Here is a 24,397-nt window from a genome sequence, read left to right on the forward strand (position 1 = left end):
CTTCTGACGTTCTTTGTTTTAATGTTCCGAAATTATTATTTTTTTCTACTTTCGCTGTTATGCTGTCAATTTATACTTCAGAGAAGTTCCTCTTCTTTTAACGTAATGCGCATATCCATGTCTTCAAACCTCTCGGCGAGGCCTCTAAACTGAGAAAATATAGGGGCGTGATTTCAAATTACTTTTTTTTTTTTCAGTCGTCGCATTTATCAAATCTTGCTGATCTGCCGAGATACGACCATTTGATAAATACCACGTGATATCTGGGGCCTCATTTGTCAAAGTGGGCCAGCACTTTGTACAGTGCACACTGTCATAAATGTGCTTTTATAAATACATGTTATTCCATGTGTCTCCCTTCTTTACAGGATGAGTTAAATGGATGGCTCTTCTTAAATATGTGGTCACATTTCCAATTTCTTCTATGGTTTTTGAGAAACAAGGGGTGGCACAACTTCCAAAATGCACAACTTGCCCCACTCTCCCCTATATATAAAAAATGTAAAACCATGTATAATTGTCATTCCACTTCAGCTATGCGCCACTTTGTGTTGGTCTATCACATACAATCCCAATAAAATAAATGTAAGTGTGTGGTTGTAATGTGACAATGTGGAAAAGTTCAAGGGGTATGAATACTTTTGCAAGGCACTGTATATTATTGTTGATGGGAAAGGCATAATTTGAAAAATTAAGTGGGAAATATTCTTAATTTAAACGTAATTGAGTCCCATCTGATTTTCTCTTCTAGCTTACAAAAAAAATGCTTAGGATCTCTGAAGATCAATCAATCACAAGCAGTGAGGATGAGCCTCGCACATCATCATCAGAAACGGACGTTTCGGAGGAAGAAAGAAAAAACTACACTTCAACTAAGAACTCGGTTCTACGCTTGAAAAAATGCAGACGGAGATTGTCTGCATTTAACCGGCTTGACACAATCTTTCAAACTACTTCTGAGTCCTCTTCCCGTTCAGAATACTGTGAAGATGTTGTGAGACTGCACAACCATATCGATGCAGAAAGGCCCAAGTATCGACTCAATCTTGAAACTGCACCAAATAAGAGGAACTGGTTAAGTCTTGCTAGACTAACGCTCTGTGAAGTCATCGTCTTCAATCGTAGGAGAGAGGGAGAAGTTTCAAAGATGTCCCTGAATGACTTCATGTTGAGAAACACCTTTGCCAGTCATCCAGATCTTGACCTTGCCTTGACCGACGTGGAAAAGAAGCTCTGCAAATACTTTGAGTGTGTGGAAATCAAAGGTAAGCGGGACAAAAAGGTCCCTGTCTTACTCAGCCCAGACATGGTGTCCTCCATACAGATGCTGGTGAATTACCGACGACGATGTGATGTGCCGGATGAGAATGTTTATTTGTTTGGTAGACCTGAGGCAGAAAGTCACCTCAAAGGATCTGATGCCATCCGCGCTATCGCATGTGAATGCGGAGCGAAGGACCCGCAAACATTGACATCGACAAGATTAAGGAAACAAATGGCAACAATGTCACAAGTTTTGAACTTGAAAGACAATGAGGACTGCCTCACTGGTTTTATGGGTCACATCAACATCAAGGTCCATAGACAATATTATCGGCTCCCTGAAGGGACATTAAAAGTTGCCAAAGTTGCAAAGCTGCTGATGGCCTGTGGGAGAGGAGAGCTATCACATTTTAAAGGGATGACATTGGACGAGATCAACATTGAACCAATTGGTATAACCTCACCTTGCACACACTATTTTTATCATTTTAATTTGTGATGGTTTAAATGTCATGGGTTTGTTGTGCTTGTTGACAACATTTTTTGCTGTGTTTATTTAGAGGAAGTACCTGAAGACAGCTCTCTATCTGGAGAAGAGGAGATGTTGAGTCTATCCTCTAACTCATCAGGTACATTCACTGAACCAGTGGTTCTGGAGGTGGGGTCTGGGCACTCACAGGGCTTCCTGGGTGTTCCCAGCATGAAAGGGAATAATTTGATTTCACTTGTTTACACCATAACACACTACTACACAACTATTGTCATGTGTTTTATAAACTTCATGTATGTTAAACATCTAAAGCTTTTATCTAATGGGGGTCTAATTTGTGTCAGTTTTGGGGCCCTTGGGTGGGGTATCTATTAAGGACCAAAAATTACATAACTTAAAATATGTTTTAGTCTTGAAAAAGTTGAATTCCATATTTCTACATGTATTATTTTATATATTTGTTTTTGTTATGTCATTTTTCATCCATAGGTTACAACCCTGAGGAGGAGGAGGACGATGAGTCTTCAACCTCATTACAGCCGAGCAAAGGTATTTCACCACTTACCTGTTCCAGAGGGTGTAACAATCCAGTTAATACACAATTCATAATTATTAATTATAATCTTCTTCCAATATCAGAGTACTTTTACTGTCATTCATTGTTTTCTAAGCTCTGCTTTAATTTGTCTATTTAACTAGGCTTTCTTCAATGTCTGCTCCAGGGACAGTTTCTGTAATTTCTTATTCAATGCAAGATACACAAATCAATATCCTTATCATACCAGGAGAAAAAACTTGAATGAAAATGTATTTGATATAGTGCTTTAAGTGAACCTTTCTACCATTATATCTCTTTGTTTTCAAGGAGCGTCAAGACATGTGAAGAAGAGGAAACTCACACAGAGGACACGCACAGAGGGGGACGATGAGTCTGGAACCTCATCACAGCCGAGCAAAGGTATTTCACCACTTACCTGTTCCAGAGGGTGTAACAATCCAGTTAAAGTGGCTACGAGTAACTTTGTCGGTTGGCGGCCCCGTTGGACAAAAGCGGTAGTATTTTTACGACGCCCGCTGTCGTAAAGCTGTTTTGTAGCGCGTGCCAGCCGTGCAAGTGTCAAATGATTAGGACACATTATATTGCATGTCCGTGTGTTGAAAGTGTGAGGGCACGGACACTTATCGGCTCCGTGGGAGTGGTTAGTGACACTGCATCAACTAATGCCAGTCAGTGCTACACACACCTGATTGCAATGAGTTGATGCAGGTTCACTAACCACTCGCACAGAGCTGAAAGATTACGTGTCCTCACAGAAAGCGAATGAACGAGAGACGGCAGTTAGTATGGATCACGATGAGGTAATGTGTTTATGTTGTTGTAAATAAGGACTATTTCAGATGAATAATCGTCATCTGATGATGGTGAAGCAAAGTAAACTTTGTTTTAGTAGGCTACCGCTCATTCAGTAAACACTGCAGTCTAGTTCGCTCCTGTGAAATTGTATACACATTGCTTGGCAACGCCTTCCCGCCCGTATATCCCTCTCCCTTTTAGCTTTTCTTCATTGCATTCTCTTTTTTTTCTTTGATGGTTCAGCCCCGTTAGCAGTCATTATGACGACAAACAACTGTCTCAAACAAGGCTCCCGCTCCCCTTCCCTCACCTGGAGGGATAGGCTTCTCAAATCGCGTTGCTGCGATACACTGAAATCTGCAACCAAAACGAAAATGTGACCATATAGCCTGCACGCGCAAACCGAAAATCGGACTGGGTGTGCGACCAGACCAAACGCAGTAATAAAAACGATATAAATACTTATTTCTTTGTACTGATGGTCTCGTTTGCTGTCAAAGGTAATTTATGATTATCAGAGGAAACATGAGGCTGCTTAAAAGATATTTAAAAGTTACTCTTAGCTGCTTTAAAACACAATTATTAATTATAATCTTCTTCCAATATCAGAGTACTTTTACTGTCATTCATTGTTTTCTAAGCTCTGCTTTAATTTGTCTATTTAACTAGGCTTTCTTCAATGTCTGCTCCAGGGACAGTTTCTATAATTTTATTATGTTTTTATATAAAATGACACATTCTTATTCAATGCAAGATACACAAATCAATATCCTTATCATACCAGGAGAAAAAACTTGAATGAAAATGTATTTGATATAGTGCTTTAAGTGAACCTTTCTACCATTATATCTCTTTGTTTTCAAGGAGCGTCAAGACATGTGAAGAAGAGGAAACTCACACAGAGGACACGCACAGAGGGGGACGATGAGTCTGGAACCTCATCACAGCTGAGCAAAGGTATTTCACCACTTACCTGTTTTCTGAGGTCTACTTATGTCCTAGACCACTGTGTCGAGAAACATTGGCTTAAATCCCAAAAGAATATATTTCGATTATTGAAAAACCTGGAAATGTATTTGAAAGAAGAACCTTTATTAAATAGTATTATTCTCTCGAAAAATTTAGGGAATTGCACAATACATGAATGATAGGACATTTGGTCCAGCTGCTTTTTGGAAGAATTTGTCTTCAACTCTACCGTCTCAAAACATGAGAAAATTAGACACATATAATGATTCATGATAGAGATAGATAGATAGATTCTTTAATAATCCTTTAAAGGAAATGACAGTGTCACAGCAGTGTATGGACAGACATAACAAACACACATTCCCTCATATAGCTAAAATACCAAAAAAAAATGATTAAAAACAATAAATACAATAATAAATACTACAAAGAAAGTGCAAAGTTATTGTTGTGCATAATAAAACCGTATGGCAGCTGGTATACAGGACTTCCTGTAGCGCTCCGTTTTGCACATTGGTGCAATTAGTCTGTGACTGAAGGTGCTGTTCTTGATCACCTTCAGGGCGTGGAGTGGGTGAGTGGGGTTGGTCATTATTGTATGCAGTTTGTTGAGGATTCTGGCCTCTGCCACATGCTGGACCTTGAGCTGCTCAGCCCCGACCACTGAGCTGGCCTTCTTGATCAGCTTGTCCAGCCTGTTTTTGTCCGCTGTGCGAGCACCTTCTCCCCAACATGCCACAGTGAGTGTGCACTGGCCACCACTGAGTGGTAGACAGTGCACAGTAGGGGTTGGCAGATGTTGAATGACCTTAGTCTCCTCAAGAAAAAGAGTCGACTTTGTCCCTTGTTGTACACCGCCTCCATGTGGCTTTTCCAGTCCAGCTCACTGTCGAGTTGCACACTAAGGTACCTGTGGTTGGCGACCATCTCCACCACAGTGGACACAAGCAGCTCTGAGTCCTGTCTGTGAACAAAAAGGAATTATTATTATTTTTATTATTATAAACTGGTTACACCTTTCAGGTGTGTGTGGGGAGGGGAGAAGCTGAACAACAATGTTTCTTTCAATTCCTTTTACACAGTAACAAGGGACCCTTATTATTATTATTATTATTATTATTATTATTATTATTATTATTATTATTATAATTGTAATAAAAAAGGAAACACTCAAATGTGATAAAAGTTGATGCAAAAATCCATTCTATGTTATTTGTAAATAGTTTACTTTTACACAAGAAACCCTTGCACAAGGAAACACAGAATAAACATATTTTGCCATTAAATAGCAATAGTTATAATAATAATAAAGTAAAAGGAACTTTGTCACACTTTTCAATTGTGATCAAAGTCCAAACTGAGAAATAAGTCCTGTTAATATAGAATTGACAAACGTGCACGACACACAAAGCTTTGACATTTTACCATTCATACATATATTCTTACCTGTCTTCAAATGGGTCGTAACCATCTCTATATTCATCTTCGAGTAAAAGCCTCTTATATCGTTGTGTCACCCTCTCCTCCTCTCCATGTTTGTTTAAACATTTTTAATTATTTGTTATAGATGCATCAAGCAGGAAGAGGAAGATGTGGAGCAAGGAAGAAGTACCAGCTGTTGAACAGAAGCTGATTTTTCTGCATTAAGACTGGCAAGGTTCCTGGTAAAGCACAGTGTCTTGAATGTATCCATGCATTTCCAGAGGCACTTAAAGGTAGGACCTGGGAAGCTGTGAAGTACTACGTGAAAAACCGTATATACACTTGGAAGCGGCGGGCTACAAGTACATTTTAACTGCAAGTTGTTTTAAGGCAAGATTTTTCCAATCTTCTACTGTCCAATTTGGAAAGCCTGTGTGAATTGTAGCCTCATTTTCCTGTTTTTAGCTGACAGGAGTGGCACCCGGTGGGGTCTTCTGCTGCTGTAGCCCATCTGCTTCAAAGTTGGATGTTTTGCGTTCAGAGATGGTATTCTGCATACCCTGGTTGTAACGAGTGGTTATTTGAGTTACTGTTGCCTTTCCAACATGCCATGTTCAAAGTCACTCATTTCTTCCTTATTCTGTTGTTTAAAAGGTTTAGTACCTAGGGGGCAAAACCCCTTTTTTTGAAAAATAGACATGGAGCGTTGTAAAAGGTTGTTCACCAGAAATTATATCCAGGACCTTCCAGGATCCCAACCTGGGTGGACAACCTGGTCAACAAGCTGCTGGAAAGCTACAGGGGGCCGACAAAAAGTTTGAATAAATATGAAAAATCATCAATATCTTACTAATGATGCGTAAATTTGCATATCTGCAAAGCCCCAAAATCTAGATGTTGGAAGAAAACAAAGTCAATTTGTTTTTAAATTTTGAAAACAAAACAAGTGTCCAACTGCCTGAAGCTTTTTCTAATCACAGTTCAAATTTGATCAATAACCCATAGAAAATTAATTTTTTACACTGTTTTTTCCAAGGGAATGTCTAGCCGTTTCCTAAAATAGCAGCTGGAGACTCCAAAAGGACACTTTTGGTCCATGACACATGAAATGTAACTGTTTAAAAAATGTTTTTTCTATGGGTTATTGATCAAATTTGAACTGTGATTAGGAAAGGCTTCAGGCAGTTGGACACTTTTGTTTTGTTTTCAAAATTTAAAAACAAATTGACTTTGTTTTCTTCCAACATCTAGATTTTGGGGCTTTGCAGATATGCAAATTTACGCATCATTAGTAAGATATTGATGATTTTTCATATTTATTTAAACATTTTGGAAAATACTGTAATACAAAGTTTTTGTTTTAATGTCAGTAATCAACTGGCAAAGTTTCATAATGTTCTATAAGTTAAAAAAAATCCCCATTAGCCCATCGCCATTCACCCCCATTCTCTTAAACAGTGGTTCTGATTTGCTATGTCGGCCCGCTGTAGCTTTCCAGCAGCTTGTTGACAAGGTTGTCCAACCAGGTTGTGATCGTGGAAGGTCCTAGATGTCATTTTTGGTGAACAACCTTTTACAACGCTCCATGTCCATAAAATCACTTTGCCCCCTGGGCAGGGCTGTACGCTTATTGTTTTAGGTGGTAGCACTGGTGCTAGCAAGCAAAAAAATCAGTAGTACAAAAATAAATTCAGTAGCACACAAAGTATGATCGAAAACTTGCATAACCTTAACCCATGCATTTCGCTCTAATTACCTTTTAGCCTGTCATCTTGGTCTCATTTGAAATTCTCAATTAATATCATATCCTAGTGCGTGCAGTAATAATTGTAGAAAAATTAATAGGGGTGCACTGATTGCGATTTAGACAAAAAAATCTAACCTGCCAATTGTAATTTTTTGCTGATTCAGAATTATTAATTAAAACCAAACTTTAAAACATTAAACATAGCCTATTAAATAAATAAATAAATAGGCCTATACATATTGGTAAAATTTGGAATAAGTTAAATAGGTTTTTGTGAATGTGTTGGGAGTAGTTCTTCAGTGGCTTATCAGTTATTTCAAACGTTGTTTAAAAAGACTACTGTTTACTGCTCTCTGCAGCTGAAGCAGTTGATTTTCAAGCTAGCGCACTGCAGGGCTGTGAAGCGCTAACTTCTTGTTCTTACCGGCTTCAAAATAAAAGTCAACTCACGTTTGGCTAGTAACAGGCTTTTAATGTGAAGGCGCACAGGAAATGTTCTGTTTGCACACGCACTAACTTAACTGTGTGCTGTCTCCTTCCGGTAATTACCGTTGGTGAAGTGTATTAATCGCCGCAAAAGCACAGGTCCCGAGCACACATCTTTCACCAGCCAAAGTGGAGGGTGGACTCAATAACTTACTTGCCAAAGTCTACATTTACCCGAATTTGGAGAGTGTTAATGTAGAGCCCTGTAAGCAGTGTTGTGCAGCACTCCTCTGTGTCTCAGACAGACATCATCTGCTCATTAGCAAGCTGTCGCACTAGTGCTAGTGGAATTGTATTCATCATCGCACGTGATCAATTTCAGTAGCAAATGCGATCAAAACTGTCGCACTGTACAGCCCTGCCCCTGGGTATAGACTTAAAAGAGTTGTCCTGTCCGGGTCTACATGCCTAAATGCATTGAGTTGCTGCCATGTGATTGACTGTGATTAGTTATGTGTTAACAAGAAATTGAACTGCTGTAAGCCGGTGAGCCTGTGTGAATTGTAGCAATTGTATGCAATCTTTTTTTTTTTTTTGTAACGGCAGTTGTATCCCAACTTTGCACTTTATTTTATTTAATTTATTTTATACATGAACAAAAAAAAAGTTTTAAAAAGCTTGTTAAACTGACCATTTTTATATTAAATATTTTCATGCAGGCAAAAACAAATGTGTGACAGACTTTTCATTAAACATTTGGATAGCTGGTTTGTATAACTAAGTCTATAACTCAGCCTATGGTGTTTTTATACTGGATAGTTTAGTTGCGTGTGAACTACTAATAGTAGCTGTTTACACTGTACTACAGAATTTAACAAAGTAAGCAGAGGTTGTTTTTGTAACCTCTAATTCCAAATCATGTTCCTTTCTCACAGCAAATTACATTATTTCCTCAATGAATGGCTCAGAAAAATGTCATCTTGCAAAATCAAAATTTTCCCACTATATTAGTTGAAATTCTAATGTATACTCTAACCGGTGGCCCTGGTGGTTCCAGCACGGGCAGAGGTCGGGCTAATGGACTGTTGATGTGTGGAGGCCCAGCTGGTGCTCTGTCCTGGAGTGGGTGGCTGTGCTGAGCTGCTAAAGCTAGTTTGCATCTCATCTGTTGCAACTGTTCGATTTTAAGCAGCTCCAGTGTTTTTTCATCCTTGTTGTTCTCCATAATATTTATGACGTTTTTTTTAGTTTTTTTAAATATAAACATTAGACCACGTTAAAATACATCTATATATTAGATATATTCTATTCTGCTTGTTGCTCATCCAGAATATGTGGAGGCAGCTTCCTGGTGAAGGAAATGTCTCCTCAACAATTTAAATGCGAATATATATTTCCACACATCCCAAATACTGAGCCCATTCTAATCTATTTATATTTGTATTTTATTTAAAGTCCTAATGTAACAAGTTACTGCTGAGTAACACGCTACAGCCCGGCACCAACCCTCAGGTCCCCATCGTGATGGTAAATTTCTTATGAAATGATTGAAAAATTAGAAATTAGAAAAATTTAAATTTCAAGTCATAAATGGAAATCTAAAATAAAATAAAAAAATTGGGACTTGAAACCATGTCTGTATCTCCTTTAGAAAGGGTGGTCCCCAGGAGACACCGTTTTGTCCACTGACCCCACGGTGTAGGTTAAACGAGTATGTGTGTGTGTGTGTGTGTGTGTGTGTGTGTGTGTGTGTGTGTGTGTGTGCCTGCCTTAGAGTTTAGCTATTACAGGAGCATCAGTTGGGAACCTATTGAAAAATGGGCAGCATCTATGTGCAGACTATGGAATTTTTTTTAAATATTTTTCACAACCAAACTTTTTTTTGTTATGTTTACATTACATCTGAAAAAAATATCAGTTTCACAAATGTTATTTTACAACGTTATTTTAGAATAGAACTGTATTTCAACATTTAATCTACCCCTAGACATGCTTTTTTGAGCCCTTTTACGCTACTAATGTACTCATTCACTCAAATATATACATGTTTGTTTTGTATTTTTAACACCTTGAATGTCAGGGGCATGCCAATTATGATAAAATCATTCAATCGATATTGTGTATAACGTCTAAGTGTTTGTGTGTGTGTGTGTGTCTGTCTGTTAATGTCTGTGTCTTTGTGTGTTTTAGGAGTTCTTCTCCCTGGCGTGGTCCACTGTCCTGATGTCTCGAGGTGGTGGGGCTTCAGCGCAGCACTGCAGCGTGCTGGCTGCTGGAGGAAAGAGGGGCACCGTCAAGCTCCTTCACCCCAGAAACAACATCGCATACGGGGAGTTCAGAGCCAGTCGCAAGGCCCTGTCTGTACTGCGCTTCAACCACCAGCAAGGCAACTTCCTATTCAGTAAGTCTGGGTTTAAGTGTGTGTGTGTGTGTGTGTGTGTGTGTGTGTGTGTGTGTGTGTGTGTGTGTGTGTGTGTGTGTGTGTGTGTGTGTGTGTGTGTGTGTGTGTGTGTGTGTGTGTGTGTGTGTGTGTGTGTGTGTGTGTGTGTGTGTGTGTGGGGAGGTTAGGGGACATCCTATTCAGTGAGTCCACATTTGATTCTGATTTAGTTATTTGTGTTTTTACTGTTTTTATTGTTATTTTATTCCAGGTTGCCTTTTTAAGAACTGGTTGGTGACGACAGATGACATTTAGCACACTGCGGATAGGAAGTGATCGTTTAGAACTCTAAAAATATATATTTTAACATTGAATTGAACGGGAGCAGCCTTCAAATAATTAAAACAAATGTGGTCTAGTGGTTAGACACCCCCCCCCCCCTCCATAGAGGCTCAGTCCTCTTCACAGCAGACCCGGGTTAGAATCCAGCCCGGGTCGTTCTCTGCATGTCATTCCCCTCTCTGACACATTTCCTCTCTGTCTCTACAAACTGTCTAATAAAGTAAAAAATTCCAAAAAATAATCTTAAACCTGCAGTGTGTAGAATTTTGGGTTTTATTTCCTAGCAGATTTTGTAGAAAGCAATTATAATATCCATAAGTAAATTTAATTTAGTGCATAATAGCTGAACAAAATGTTTTGAATTATTATTTTTTCCCTTAAAAAGGGTCTCATATATGTCCATATTTCTGCATATTTTGGACCAAAGCCTAGTGCCGCCATCTTGAAAGTGTCATAGTTGGAATGTCATCAGGTGCATTGTTTAAAATTTAGAATTGTTCTTGTCCTTGAAGGCCACTGTAGCTTCTGTTATTATTCGAAAGGGTTGGGGTTACCCAGGGAGCATTGCATTCTAGAACTTTCTTGATGATGTCATATTACACACTGCACCTTTAAATAAAAAGTTGTGTGTGTCTCTGACCTCTTCCCCTGTCCCTCTCCCAGCCGGATCCTACGATAACAAGATAGTGATGTGGGACATCGGAGGAGTGGACAGCCACTACAACTACAAAGTGGTGTGAGTATTTCTTCTGAGAAATTTTATAATTTTTCTATAGTGCTTATTGATTTTTTTTGGTGTTTGTTGAGTCAGTGTTAACTGTAAACTGGCATGTTGGTAGCTATGGTGGGACCCCTTTGTTTACATACTTGTTTACAGAGTCTAGACTGTGTATTAACTGGATTTATTTCAGTGCACACCCAGTACAGACAGGTAGTGGATCATGAGGAGATATTCACTGATTTTTACTGAAAAGTGATTTTGACAACAAGCGTTCTCCAGAATCACTGACTACACCTTTAAGTGCATGACACACTTTTCGACCTTTGCATGAATTCAGAAGCTGTCAATGTTCCTTTGTAAAGATGATGTAATGTAGTAAAATGTCCAGGCCAAGATGTAATTCCGTGTGTGTCTGTCTGTCTGTCTGTCTGTCTGTCTGTCTGTCTGTCTGTCTGTCTGTCTGTCTGTCTGTCTGTCTGTCTGTCTGTCTGTCTGTGTGTCTGTCTGTCTGTCTGTCTGTCTGCAGTCAGCTGTTGGTGCTTGAGGTGAGTGCGACCCCTCTCCACATCTGTCTCCCTCCCAAAGCCCCCGGGACTCACCTGCTGACAGGCTGCGAGGACGGACTGCACTGCTACAACACACAGCTGGGCACCAACAACTCCACCAAGAGGTAACTGTCTGTGTGTGTGTGTGTGTGTGTGTGTGTGTGTGTGCGAGGGTGGGGATGTGTGTGTGTCTGTGTCTGTGTACCTGTCTACAATTATTTTTGTGAGAACCAATTTGAGTTTTAGACCTTAAGAGTGAGGACATTGTGTCCGGTTCTCACTTTGGGACAGGCTTTTAAAGGGCTGTTTGAGGGTTAACACTAGGTTTTAAGGTTCAGGTAGGAATTAGGTTTATGTTAGGGTTAGTGTAAGGGTTGGGGTTAGGCATTTAGTTTTGATGGTTAAGGTTAGGGTAAGGGGCTAGGGAATGCATTATGTAAATGAATGTCCTCACAAGTATAGCCGTACGAACGTGTGTGTGTGTGTGTGTGTGTGTGTGTGTGTGTGTGTGAGTGTGAGTGTGTGTGTGTGCGCCTTTATTGAGGTCTTAAATCTGATTAGTACGACAGCGTATTCGGGCTATTACAAGGGGGAAAATAAGTTAATTATGTATCTGGGGTAAAGGGGTAGTTGGTAATCAGAGAAAAAAACTTACTTAACAAAAGTGTTTTATTGTGTCCCTAGATCAGAGGAGATGGAGATAACTTTCCCCATCTATAAGAAGGAAGACAAAGAGCACGACTACCACACCATCGACGGACTGAGCTTCCTCACTGACGACATAGTGGGTGAGTGAGACAGACAGACAGACAGACAGACAGACAGACAGACAGACAGACAGACAGACAGACAGACAGACACACACACACACACACTCTCACACGACACACTCACTCACTCACTCACTCACTCACTCACTCACTCACTCACTCACTCACTCACTCACTCACTCACTCACTCACTCACTCACTCACTCTAAGTAATACGGCTCATGGAGTTCTCTGATACTCTATGGAGAAGTTTAAACAGATATGTCAGCCTTTCCTGGACTGTATAACAGCGCTGAAGTGACCTTCATGACACCTTATTGACTTTTTATTTTCTGCTTAACGTTTACCTTTAGTTTTAAACAATGTCCTTAGAAACCTGTAGAGTAGAGTACGCCATGTTAGTTGTTTATTTTATTTTGTCTTTTGTTTGTGGGTTCACCTTTTGAGTTGGCTTTTTGTGTTTAAAAAAAAAGTGTTTTATGTAATATTGGAGTCAGTTAACAGACCATTTACTTTAGTAGGCCACATGAGGGCGCTGTAGATAAGTATTATGTTAGGCCCTGTGAAGTAAGGCAATGGCTTCTAATCACTATCTATGCTTCTAATATACCACATAAGCAATTCATTAGTATAAAGCATATAAGCCTCTGGCTACAATCTTGTGTATTTACAGATAATATATTTTTCCTCTATGTTTCTCTGTGGCCCCTAGCCTGTGAGGAACTACACACACACACACACACACACTCACACACACACACACACACTCTCTCACACACACACACACACACACTCACACACACACACACACACACTCACTCACTCACTCACTCACTCACTCACTCACTCACTCACTCACTCACTCACTCACTCACTCACTCACTCACTCACTCACTCACTCACTCACTCACTCACTCACTCACTCACTCACTCACTCACTCACTCACTCACTCACTCACTCACTCACTCACTCACTCACTCACTCACTCACTCACTCACACACACACACACACACACACACTCACACACACACACGTCCCTAACTTTCTTCTATTTTATCCCCCCAGCCTCTAAGAACTACAGCTACGGTTGTATCTACCTGTGGAGTTGGCTGAAGACTCGCTCTCAGCGTCCCGATAAGAAGAGCAGAGAGGTGTGTGCTGTGCTGCTGTGTGAGCTGCAGTGGGCCGACACAGAGATACCTTACCTGGCCCTCAACACCTGCCCAGGTACGGCACACGCAATTGATCGATATTATTATGAGGCTTTATACTGTATATCTCACTGTTCAAACAACCATTGAAATTGAAACAACTATAATTCTTGTACGTCACACGCAATTTATTTACTTATTTAATTTACATTTTATATACAGCTACGGAAAAAATTAAGAGACCAGTCTGGACTTTTTCTTCAATCTTCATTATTTAATGGAAATGCTCTAAATTACAATATTTTTGGGGGTGAATTTGGTAGAAATGTTGTCAGTACTTTATAGAATAAAACCAAAATGTTCATTCTACTCAAACATATGCCTAATAAATAGTAAAACGAGAGACACTGAATATTTGGAGTGGTCTCTTCATTTTTTCCAGAGCTGTATGCGTTGTGCTCCTAAAAGGGTCTTAAAATGTCTTAAATTTGACTTTTAAATGGTGCAAGAACCTTTAGTAAAGTCATGTATAACTCCCCTGCTGTCTCCAGGCCGGGCCTACATAGTGTGTGGTGATGACAGAGGTCGGCTGTGGACCTATCACGTCACAGACCTGCAGAAGAGCAGCTTCCAGAACGGCAAAGCCATCGTACCCACGCAGGTAAATATAGTAAATATGTAGATAGATACTTTGTCCCAGAAGGGAAATTGTGCTGTAGCATTAGCGTGGGTTATTTTATTACATTTGAATTCAGAATTAGGTTTTAGTGATGATACTGGAACGAATTCCTGTCCAGACCTTTCAGAGTTTGATAGACCTAATTGATTTTAGGGCGGTTTAGGTTTTCTGAGATAAAGGTTGCGTTCCAAATCGCATACTTTCTACTATATAGTATGTAGAAAAAAGATTTAGGATGTCCCGATTCTTGTGGCCAGATTTAGGATGGTTAGAAGTACCCGGATGTCCTACTTCATGCGGCAAAGATTGTTAGTGTTGAAAACTGCATCCTATTTGGGCGATTCTGACCCACAATCCAGTGCGCACGTGAAGTGACGTCACATCGACGAAGCCTCCATATGAAAACAAACGGGGATGCGACGGATATAAAAGCAAGAGGCAAGATTAAGGCGCAATGTTATGATGAAATAAGAGAGTAAAGTATGTCCTAATAGTATGCATACTGCATCCTAACTAGATTCTTTTTATCGTCGGATGTAGTATGTAGAATAGAAAAAAGAAAGAGTATGCGATTCGGAACGTAACCAAACAGTAATGAAAATAAGAGAGAATCACTGCATTAAAATATGTTTTGGAGAGGGCGCTCCAGTGGCGTAGTGGGCAGAGCGGGTAACATGTGGACTCAGTTCCATTAGAAACCTACAACCTAGAGAAAAGACGCAAAAAATTATCTTACAGTTATTAATTTTTAAAGAATTTTTTCTTCTTCCCTCAGGTGTTGGAGTGGCCGTGCCCTGTGAGGAAAGGTGAGCAGGTGAGCGGCCCGTCAATCAACAGTGTCGCCATGGATACGGAGCTGCAGTACCTGGTTGCCCTGAGCGACAAGAACATGGTGATAGTCTGGAAGAGAGAAGAGAAATGCTGAATGTCACATAAACGGACTAAATACAAATGTGTAGGTGTCTAGATCAAAATTATTTTGTACTAGGGATCCTAATTTTTTTTACCAAATGTTGGTATGTGGCTCTCAGCTGGATAGTAGGGATGTAACCGTACACAAAAGTCACGGTTTGGTACGTACTTCGCTTTGGAAGTCATGATTCGGTTTTGTACCGTATGGTTCTCTGTTAAGAGGAAAAATGCAACAAAAAAAAAAACTCAGAATGCAGAATTAACTTTTTCAATTGCAGCTTATAGTTATTTTTCAGTTTAGAAAAGAAAATACTGCTGCAAACAACCAAGGTGTCCAATAAAAAAAATGGCTTCTCAAATAAAAGTGAAAGTTCTGCACGGCAATCCAAACAAGCCTGTATATTTGGCCTATTTTATGTAATTTTGGCGCTATTTACGCCACAATTATGCATGTACATTTTCGGCACGGCCTGTATTGTGACGGTTCGTTAGGAAAATGTGTATTGTCACACCCCTACTGGATAGTTCAGTAGGTAACAGCACAGAACTTGGTGCATAAAAACCAGGGTTCGATTCCCAGTCGAGGCAAAATGACACAGATGTAATTTTTGCGATGTACTTTGGTTTAAAAAAAGTAAAAGAAATATTGAAATTTTGAAAGTGAGCTAATTTCAAAATGTCAACGTAGACATCCAAGTGACATGCGACTAACAGACAGACTGCGTGAGCCATGTGTTTTTCCTTGTTTTTTACGAACTTTTGTACATTTCTTCTTCAAGGAAATTTGACTTTAATGTGCGTTCTCTCAGAGCAAGTTACAGGAATACAATGACAGTATTGTACTTTTTTTATTATGAAAATGTACAGCTATTTTTTTTTTTGTGTAGAATAAATTTTACACTGATTTACCTTCAAGTTGCTGCTGTTAAGAATTGTAGCAGAGTTTTGTCAATTGTCGCTATGTGACATGTAATATTTCGTTTTACACACACACACACACACACACACACACATACACACACAGCTGTAAAAACACATAAAGAAGTCGCTATTTTAGGAGTGAGATATGATTGTTATTTTACAAGAAATAAAATCTTAATTTTATGATAAAAAAGTTTGTTTAACGCCTTGTTATTTTTAAGATTTTTTTTTATTATTGTAAATAAAAAAGTTATACATAATGTTTTTGTGCTTTAAAAACTGTACAATGATCATTCAATATAAATAAAAATACAGTAAAAGATGACTCCCAAGGCAATTTTGGGGGTGAATGTGGCTCTGGTGGTAGAGCGGGTCGGCCAATGATCGAAGGGTTGCCGGTTCGATCCCCGCCCTGTCACTTGTGTCATGGTTGTTGTGTCCTTGGGCAAGCAAGACACTTCACCCACCTTGCCTCGTGTGAATGTCGATAGTTAGCCTGCTGCTATCGGTGTATGAATGTGTGTGTGAATGGTAACGTGGGAAAGGAAAACAGGTCTCCCTTGTAAAAGAGTCTCCGGTCTCAATGGGATTTACCTGTAGAAATAAAGGTTTAAAAAAAAAAAATTATTACACTATTTTTTAAGATTTTGTTTTTTTTTAATGATTTTTTTCCCTTCCTTTAAAAAAAATACTTTTTCTGTGCCTTGATAACTGCACTAACTGTGGTTTTATTTATTGTGTATTGTATGTGAATGGACCCTGTGTGTGCTATTCTAAGGCCCAGTATTTGCACCTTGCCGTTTAATGTAACATGAGAAGGGTGGAAATGCAGGGCGGGAAATAACACAGGAAATAAAATGCAGAAGGACATTGTGTTCCTTTCCATCGCATCGCTGATCTGACAGTGTGTGTGTGTGTGTGTGCTGTTTATGTGATACACACACTCATACATAACATAAGCTGCGTTCCAAATCACATACTCTTTCTTATTACTACACTACATACTAAAGTACAGAAGAGTTTTAGGGCCACAGGAGAGAAAAAAAATCAAATAAGGAAGATTCATTTTTCATTATGTTGAGAAATGTCAAGAATAAAGACGAATACTCCAAAATGCTATTGGAGTTAGTGGGGCATTTATGTATTTTCAGCATACTACAATTGACGTGCATGTATTGGGACATCCTAATCTTTTTCTGGCATACTAAATAGTAGGGAAGTATGGGGATTGGAACGCAGGGATTTTTTACTCTGATGATCCTAAATGACATGTAACAGCAAACGATTTTTGGTTCAGAGTATTGAAATAATTTTTTTTTGAGATCTCTGTTAAAGATGGTTGTATAGGAGAAATATACAGACGCCAACAGACAAGGTTTAGTCTAATAAACACCTAAATGTACATGTTGAACCTTTGATTTATACTAGTATGAAAGAAGACATGTTATGGAAGCAAAGTAGCCAAACATCTCCAAATTGACCAGTGCTTGCCCCCCCCCCCCCCCGAAAAAAGCTGTACTGTATGTGTTATATTTGTATTTTTTTATTTATTTTTGTGTGTGAAATCGGGCTATAATATATTTTAAATTATTGTCTAATTTTCATAATAATAATAAAAATCCAAAGGGTGGGCACTGGGCACCTATTTATAAGTGTTCTAGGTACGGCCCTGGTGGGTACAGTAAGGTTAATGTTGTTTTGGGGGTTAATGGTCTATCTCTTCTCTGATTGGTCCGTGCGTCATGACGTAACCACCATCGTTGCGCAGCTGACCAATGCGCACAAAGCCCTTTCTGTATCCTCAGACGTGCCTTTGTGCACCATTGCGACTCGACCCCAATGGCCTCCTAGCAAACCCCACCTTTTGATTTATTTATTATTTTATTGCTCGTACAAGACCAGCACACACACATTAACACACACATACATATATAGCCTAAACACACACATTAACACACACACAGGAGCGAAAATGCGTCCAGGACTGGCGTGTAGAGCGACCGAGATGCTTAGCGGTGTTTCGTGTAGAGCCAGGCCGGGGCTCGGTGGACTATTGTCGGCCCCGGTGACCCAAACAGTCCCGCTGAAGATGATATCAAGCTCCGGGAACCAGAGATTTCGCTCAACCTCATCTTTGCAAGGCTTCTCAGAATTGGCACGAGAGCGCTCCAAGACTGTCACGTCCTTCTACAACCAATCGGCTATTGACAAGTCTGCAGAAAAGGTAAGAATTTAGATTTTTTGGGGGGTTTAATTTTGGGTAAATTCTTCCTAAAGAGGCTGGTAATCTTTCTATCGATGCAACGAGGGCGTACGGGCAGCTTAAAGCTAGCTGTAGCCGGTAGCAGCAGGGTGACAGGTGCGTTCAGGGACACTGGGGAAAGACAAGTGTTAGGATTTCTCCTACACGTGAATGACCTAGCCAACCTTTTGCGTTAAAATCAAGACTAGATTTGAATATGAATTGTACTCGCATGCTTTATATTGATCCTTGAAAAGTATTTAAATGCACTGAATACGTTAATACTGAGGAGTGGCTGAGTTATTGGAAAAAAATCAATCTTAATTTTGATTTAAAAAAAAAAAAAGTAGTCCCAAGTTTTAATTTTAATATATATAACCAATTGATTATCTTGTAACTATGACAGCAAACAACAGGAAAGGAAAAACGAGAGTAATGGTATAATGACATTGGAGTAAAAATGACTAAAGTCAGCCCGTCAAAATCATTCAGTTTACCCTCCAAAATAACATAGTGACAAGGATTTAGTCAATTTGGGTTGCCAGGGCCTTTAAAGGTATTGAATAAGTTATTCTTAAAATAAGGCCTTACCTTGTGCTAGAATTTCTTAAATCAACTATGTCATAAGTCATAGAGTTTTTGAATAATTGGTGTTCAAATGTCTTAAATCAATCCGTTAACAACAGTCTTAAATATGCCAAGACAGAGGAAGTAGGATGTGGTCAAATTGGTCAAATTGAAATCCATGTAGCATAAAGTATTATATAAATAAGTATAAATAAATGTTAAATTGAATGCAAATTAATAAAAAAAAATATTTATTATGAGGCTATGATTAGATTTAATATAATAACTATCAAACCATTTCAAAGTCAACACAATTTAGTACGTTTGAATTTGTATTTGTAACATTACAGACTTTAGGATAGAGGAATATGTGCCCGATTCAAAATACACATTTCCAATTGAGTCCCCCGTTACCTTTTGCCCTAGTTCCCTATTTGACTGATTTTTCTCCCGTGGCCGTGAACGTAGCACCACCGTTCCCACTAAGAACATTTTGTTTTGCAGCGGCCAATTGTTCATCTTGGACCAAAACAACGCGATCGAATTTCAAATCCCGACAGATTTATCGTTTGTTGTGACTGTCATAAAAGTTGTGAATGAAAAAATCATGTAATTTAAACTACAACAATCGAAAGAAAACAGACAGTAGATGATGGTGTAAGGTTTCAGTTCTGTGGTAACTCTAGATTGTTGTCAAATTCTTCCTCTGGCTTTGAAGGTTACTAATACAGTGTAAAAAAAAAAGAATTAATCAACAATATTGAAATAGATCAAACATTTTATTATCAAAAATTATGTTGAAAAACTCATAAAGAGTCGCAAAACGTTGCAATATTAAAGGTGCAGTCAGTGATTCTGGAGAACACTTGTTGTCAAATCACATTCTGTAAAAAAAATCAAGTGTTAATACACAGCCTAGGCTCTGTAATCTGGTATGTTGCTTCTAGCCATGGTCGCCTCCTTTGTTTACTTAACCATTGTCTACCAGGTTTTGCTATAGTATTATTTTATTTAAAGGTGCAGTGTGTAATATGACATCATCAAGAAAGTTCTACAAAGTTCTAGAATGCAACACTCCCTGGGTAACCCCACCCCTTTCGAATAATAACAGAAGCTACAGTGGCCTTCAAGGATAAGAACAATTCTAATTTCTAAACAATGCACCTGATGACATTCCAAATATGACACTTTCAAGATGGCGGCACTAGGCCTTGGTCCAAAATATGCAGAAATATGGACATATATGAGACCCTTTCTAAGGGAAAAAAATAATTCAAATTTTTTTTTCAGCTATTATGCACTAAATTAAATGTACTTATGGATATTATAATTACTTTCTACAAAATCTGCTAGGAAATAAAACCCAAAATTCTACACACTGCAGGTTTAAATATAGGCACATTTACTGTCCTTTTAGTTGATGGTTAACAGTTGATTATGTGCTCAAGTAAGAACTCCAACTCTTGTTGTTTTGCTAGTAGAAGGTCAGAATGTTTCTACTTTCCTGTTTTCCTGAACGCAGCGTTATATTATCACACAATAACCTGGTGGAAAATAATCTCGCAGTGACTTTACTGTGGTCTCGGGATTTACCCTGCGCTCCAATCCCCATACTTCCCTTCTATTTAGTATGCCAGAAAAAGATTTAGGATGTCCCAATACATGTAGTCAATTGTAGTATGCTGAAAATACATAAATGCCCCACTAACTCCAATAGCATTTTGAAGTATTCGTCTTTATTCTTGACATTTATTTCTCGACATAATGAAAAAAAAAAAAAAAAAACTTCCTTATCTGATTTTTTTTTTTTTTCCTGTCTGTGGCCCTAAAACTCTTCTGTACTTTAGTATGTACTATGTAGTGTATTAAAAAGAAAAAGTATGTGATTTGGAACGCAGGGAACACATTCTAATGGCCATGACCTTTTGACCTTTAGCCTAAAACCAGATGTTCCACTTCTGCCTCTGTGCACTCTAAGAAAAGCGTTTCGCTGAGTAAGAGGCCTAAACAAACACATCTACAGCTTCTGAGGCCAATATCCCTCTGTCTAATGTGTGCTATTAGGCCCCAATAACACCTGCTGTTTACATGCAGGCAGTATACACCTGCTCAAAAAGGTGCAGTCAGTGATTCTGGAGAACGCTTGTTGTCAAAATCACTTTTTGGTCAAAATCAGTGAATATCTCCTCTTGATCTGGTGTGTGTGTGTGTGTGTGTGTGTGTGTGTGTGTGTGTGTGTGTGTGTGTGTGTGTGTGTGTGTGTGTGTGTGTGTGTGTGTGTGTGTGTGTGTGTGTGTGTGTGTGTGTGTGTGTGTGTGTGTGTGTGTGTGTGTGTGTGTGTGTGTGTGTGTGTGTGTGTGTGTGTGTGTGTGTGTGTGTGTGTGTGTGTGTGTGTGTGTGTGTGTGTGTGTGTGTGTGTGTGTGTGTGTGTGTGTGTGTGTGTGTGTGTGAGAAACAAATCCAGGGTTAATACACAGCCTAAGCTCTGTAAACGGGCATGTTGCTTGCCATGACAACACGCATTCTCCAGTCTTGCTGATTCCACTTTTTTAAAGGTGCATTGTGTAAAGGGAATTGGCGCTTTTCAGACTTGTTAGAAACAGTGTATAAACGCTTGAAAGTATTTTTTATTACCTTAGATTGAGCGTTATCTATCTATCTATCTATCTGTCTGTCTGTCTGTCTGTCTGTCTGTCTGTCTGTCTAAGCCTGTTCTTTCCTCCCTCAGCCCTCGGTGCGTCTGACCTTAGCCACGCTGCTGTACTCTGGGAAGTCTCCTGACGGACACCACATCCTGGTAAAACAATAACACAACGCTAACTTTATCATGTTAAAAAACTTTTTGGTCTCTGTGTGACTCTTAGCTCAACCTGTGTGTGTGTGTGTGTGTGTGTGTGTGTGTGACTCTGATTTTGTGTCTCTGTTTGTGTGTGTGTGTGTGTAACTCTGATTTTGTGTCTCTGACTGTTTGTGTGTGTACGTGACTCTAATTGTGTGTGTGTGTGTGTGTGTGTGACTCTGTGTCTCTGTGTGTGTGTCGTGACTGATTTATGTGTGTGTCTGTGTCTGTCTGAAACTCTGATTTTGTGTGTGTGTGTGACTCTGATTCTGATTCTGTGTGTGTGTGTGTGTGTTTCAGAGCAGTGCCAACTACCTCCACAAAGAGCTGCCTGTGCGGATCGCCCATCGCATCAAAGGCTTCCGCAGTCTGCCATTTATCATCGGATGCAACCCCACCATTTTACAAGTGGTAAGACACACACACACACACACACACACACACACACACACACACACACACACACACACACACACACACACACACACACACACACACACACACACACACACACACACACTCTCTGTCTCTCTCTCTCACACACACACACACACACACACACACACACACACACACACACACACACACACACACACTCTCTCTCTCTCTCACTCACTCACTCACTCACTCACTCTCACACACACACTGTCTCTCTCTCTCTCACACACACACACACACACACACACACACACACACACACACACACACACACACACACACACACACACACACACACACACACACACACACACACACACACACACTTTGTCTCTCTCTCTCTCTACCACAAACAAACACACAATCTGTCTCTTTCTCTCTCACACAAACACACACACACACTCTGTCTCTCTCTCTCGCCACACACACACACACACACACACACACACACACACACACACACTCTCACACAAACATACACACACTCTGTCTCTCTCTCACACACACACACACACACACACACACACACACACACACACACACACACACACACACACACACACACACACACACTCTGTCTCTCTCTCTCTGTGACACACACAAACACACACAATATTTTAATTAGTTTATTTGTGCAAAATGAACAATACACAACATCATATGAACAAATCCTTCTGTAATAACCTTCAGAATAGTGCTGAGAATGATTATGGAAAGTTTAGTTGATGTAAGTGCTTTAGAGGCTGAGATTTTTGGTTCAGAGTATTGAAAAACTAATGTTGAGATAATGTCTGTTAAAGATGGTTGTATAGGAGAAATATACAGACGCAAACAGACAAGGTTTAGTCAAATGAACACCTGAATGTACATGTTGTTATGGAAGCAAAATAACAGGTAAGTGAGACAGGAAAACTACCTCATTGTAACTGGTAAAGACTGGTTCTGTAAAACTGAGTATGAAGACAATGTTCCAGTAACTCTACAGCACGTGTGTGTGTGTGTGTGTGTGTGTGTGTGTGTGTGTGTGTGTGTGTGTGTGTGTGTGTGTGTGTGTGTGTGTGTGTGTGTGTGTGTGTGTGTGTGTGTGTGTGTGTGTGTGTGTGTGTGTGTGTGTGTGTGTGTGTGTGTGTGTGTGTGTGTGTGTGTGTGTGTGTGTCTGTGTGTGTGTTTCTGTCTGTGTGTGTGTTTCTGTCTCTCTGTCTTTGTCTCTTGTCTGTGTGTGTGTGTCTCACTCTGTGCGTGCTTCTGTGTGTGTGTGTGTGTGTTTCTGTCTCTGTGTGTGTGTCTCTGTCTGTGTGTGTCTCATTCTGTGCGTGTGTGTGTGTGTGTCTCTGTGTGTGTGTGCGTGCCAGCATATTGGCCCTGCAGTAGTTTCTATAATAAGACAGCGATCACTAGGGCCAAAGCTCAGGAGAGAATCATGACTAAGCTTTTGATGAAAGGAGGGAAATGCTGCTTATTCAATTGAATAAAGCTTTATCGACATGACTCAAAATTACACTCAAAATGTTTTTTTTCTTTTTTATCAATATATTTATTGGTTTTTAATTTTTTTCAATAAGAACAATTTAAAAAAAAAACAATACAAACAATACTGACACACAAAAACAAATCAAATACTAAGTACAGCCTCAAATTTTTTGAATTTTAAGTGCTGATATGTATTCTATGTCGGGTGTGTGTGTGTCTGTGCGTGTGTGTCTGTGTGTGAGTGATGCAGTGGCTTGGAGCCCGAGACAAATTCCTTTTATACGGAACAATAAAGTGTCTTATCTTATCTTGACTATCGCAGAAATCAGTAGCGCCAAATTCATCCACTGACTAGCTTCCTGAAAGTCAAGCACTAAACTATGGATAAATCATTGACCAAGTCTTGGAAAACAGCGGTGTGTGTGTGTGTGTGTGTGTGTGTGTGTGTGTGTGTGTGTGTGTGTGTGTGTGTGTGTGTGTGTGTGTGTGTGTGTGTGTGTGTGACTGTGTGTGAAATGTGCAGTAGTACTGGAATACAGTAGATTTTCTGATATTTTAAGGAGAAAACTATCAGGAAAATGGTTCTGTTTTAATGTGATACCAAAAATGTAATGCTTTGATAAATTTGGGACAGATTTAAAGGTGCTCCGATGAACTTTCAGTGTGTGTTTTACATTGTCCCCTTTGGACAAAAGCGGTAGAGTTTTTACTACGCCAGCTGTAGTTCCTGGGTGAGCGTAGTGCGTA

General features: G+C 39.5%; 2 protein-coding genes across 2 annotated transcripts in view; both read left to right on the forward strand.

Moving 5' to 3' along the window:
* lrwd1 (leucine-rich repeats and WD repeat domain containing 1) overlaps positions 1-16,231 on the forward strand; it is a 44,349-nt gene extending 28,118 nt beyond the window's left edge. The window contains exons 10-16 of the mRNA XM_080040377.1: positions 9,862-10,072; positions 11,057-11,129; positions 11,641-11,784; positions 12,344-12,447; positions 13,497-13,658; positions 14,134-14,243; positions 15,037-16,231. Coding sequence (XP_079896503.1) covers positions 9,862-10,072; positions 11,057-11,129; positions 11,641-11,784; positions 12,344-12,447; positions 13,497-13,658; positions 14,134-14,243; positions 15,037-15,186 — 954 coding nt within the window. The 3' untranslated portion in view covers positions 15,187-16,231. The remainder of the gene's footprint in view (positions 1-9,861; positions 10,073-11,056; positions 11,130-11,640; positions 11,785-12,343; positions 12,448-13,496; positions 13,659-14,133; positions 14,244-15,036) is intronic.
* Positions 16,232-17,907: 1,676 nt separating this feature from the next.
* Positions 17,908-24,397, forward strand: part of bckdk (branched chain ketoacid dehydrogenase kinase) — a 30,299-nt gene continuing 23,809 nt past the window's right edge. Inside the window, exons 1-3 of the mRNA XM_080041705.1 lie at positions 17,908-18,318; positions 21,632-21,700; positions 22,043-22,153. Coding sequence (XP_079897831.1) covers positions 18,067-18,318; positions 21,632-21,700; positions 22,043-22,153 — 432 coding nt within the window. The 5' untranslated portion in view covers positions 17,908-18,066. The remainder of the gene's footprint in view (positions 18,319-21,631; positions 21,701-22,042; positions 22,154-24,397) is intronic.

This window comes from Ammodytes marinus (assembly GCF_949987685.1).
Source record: "Ammodytes marinus genome assembly, chromosome: 14".
In the NCBI taxonomy this organism is placed as follows: domain Eukaryota; kingdom Metazoa; phylum Chordata; class Actinopteri; order Uranoscopiformes; family Ammodytidae; genus Ammodytes; species Ammodytes marinus.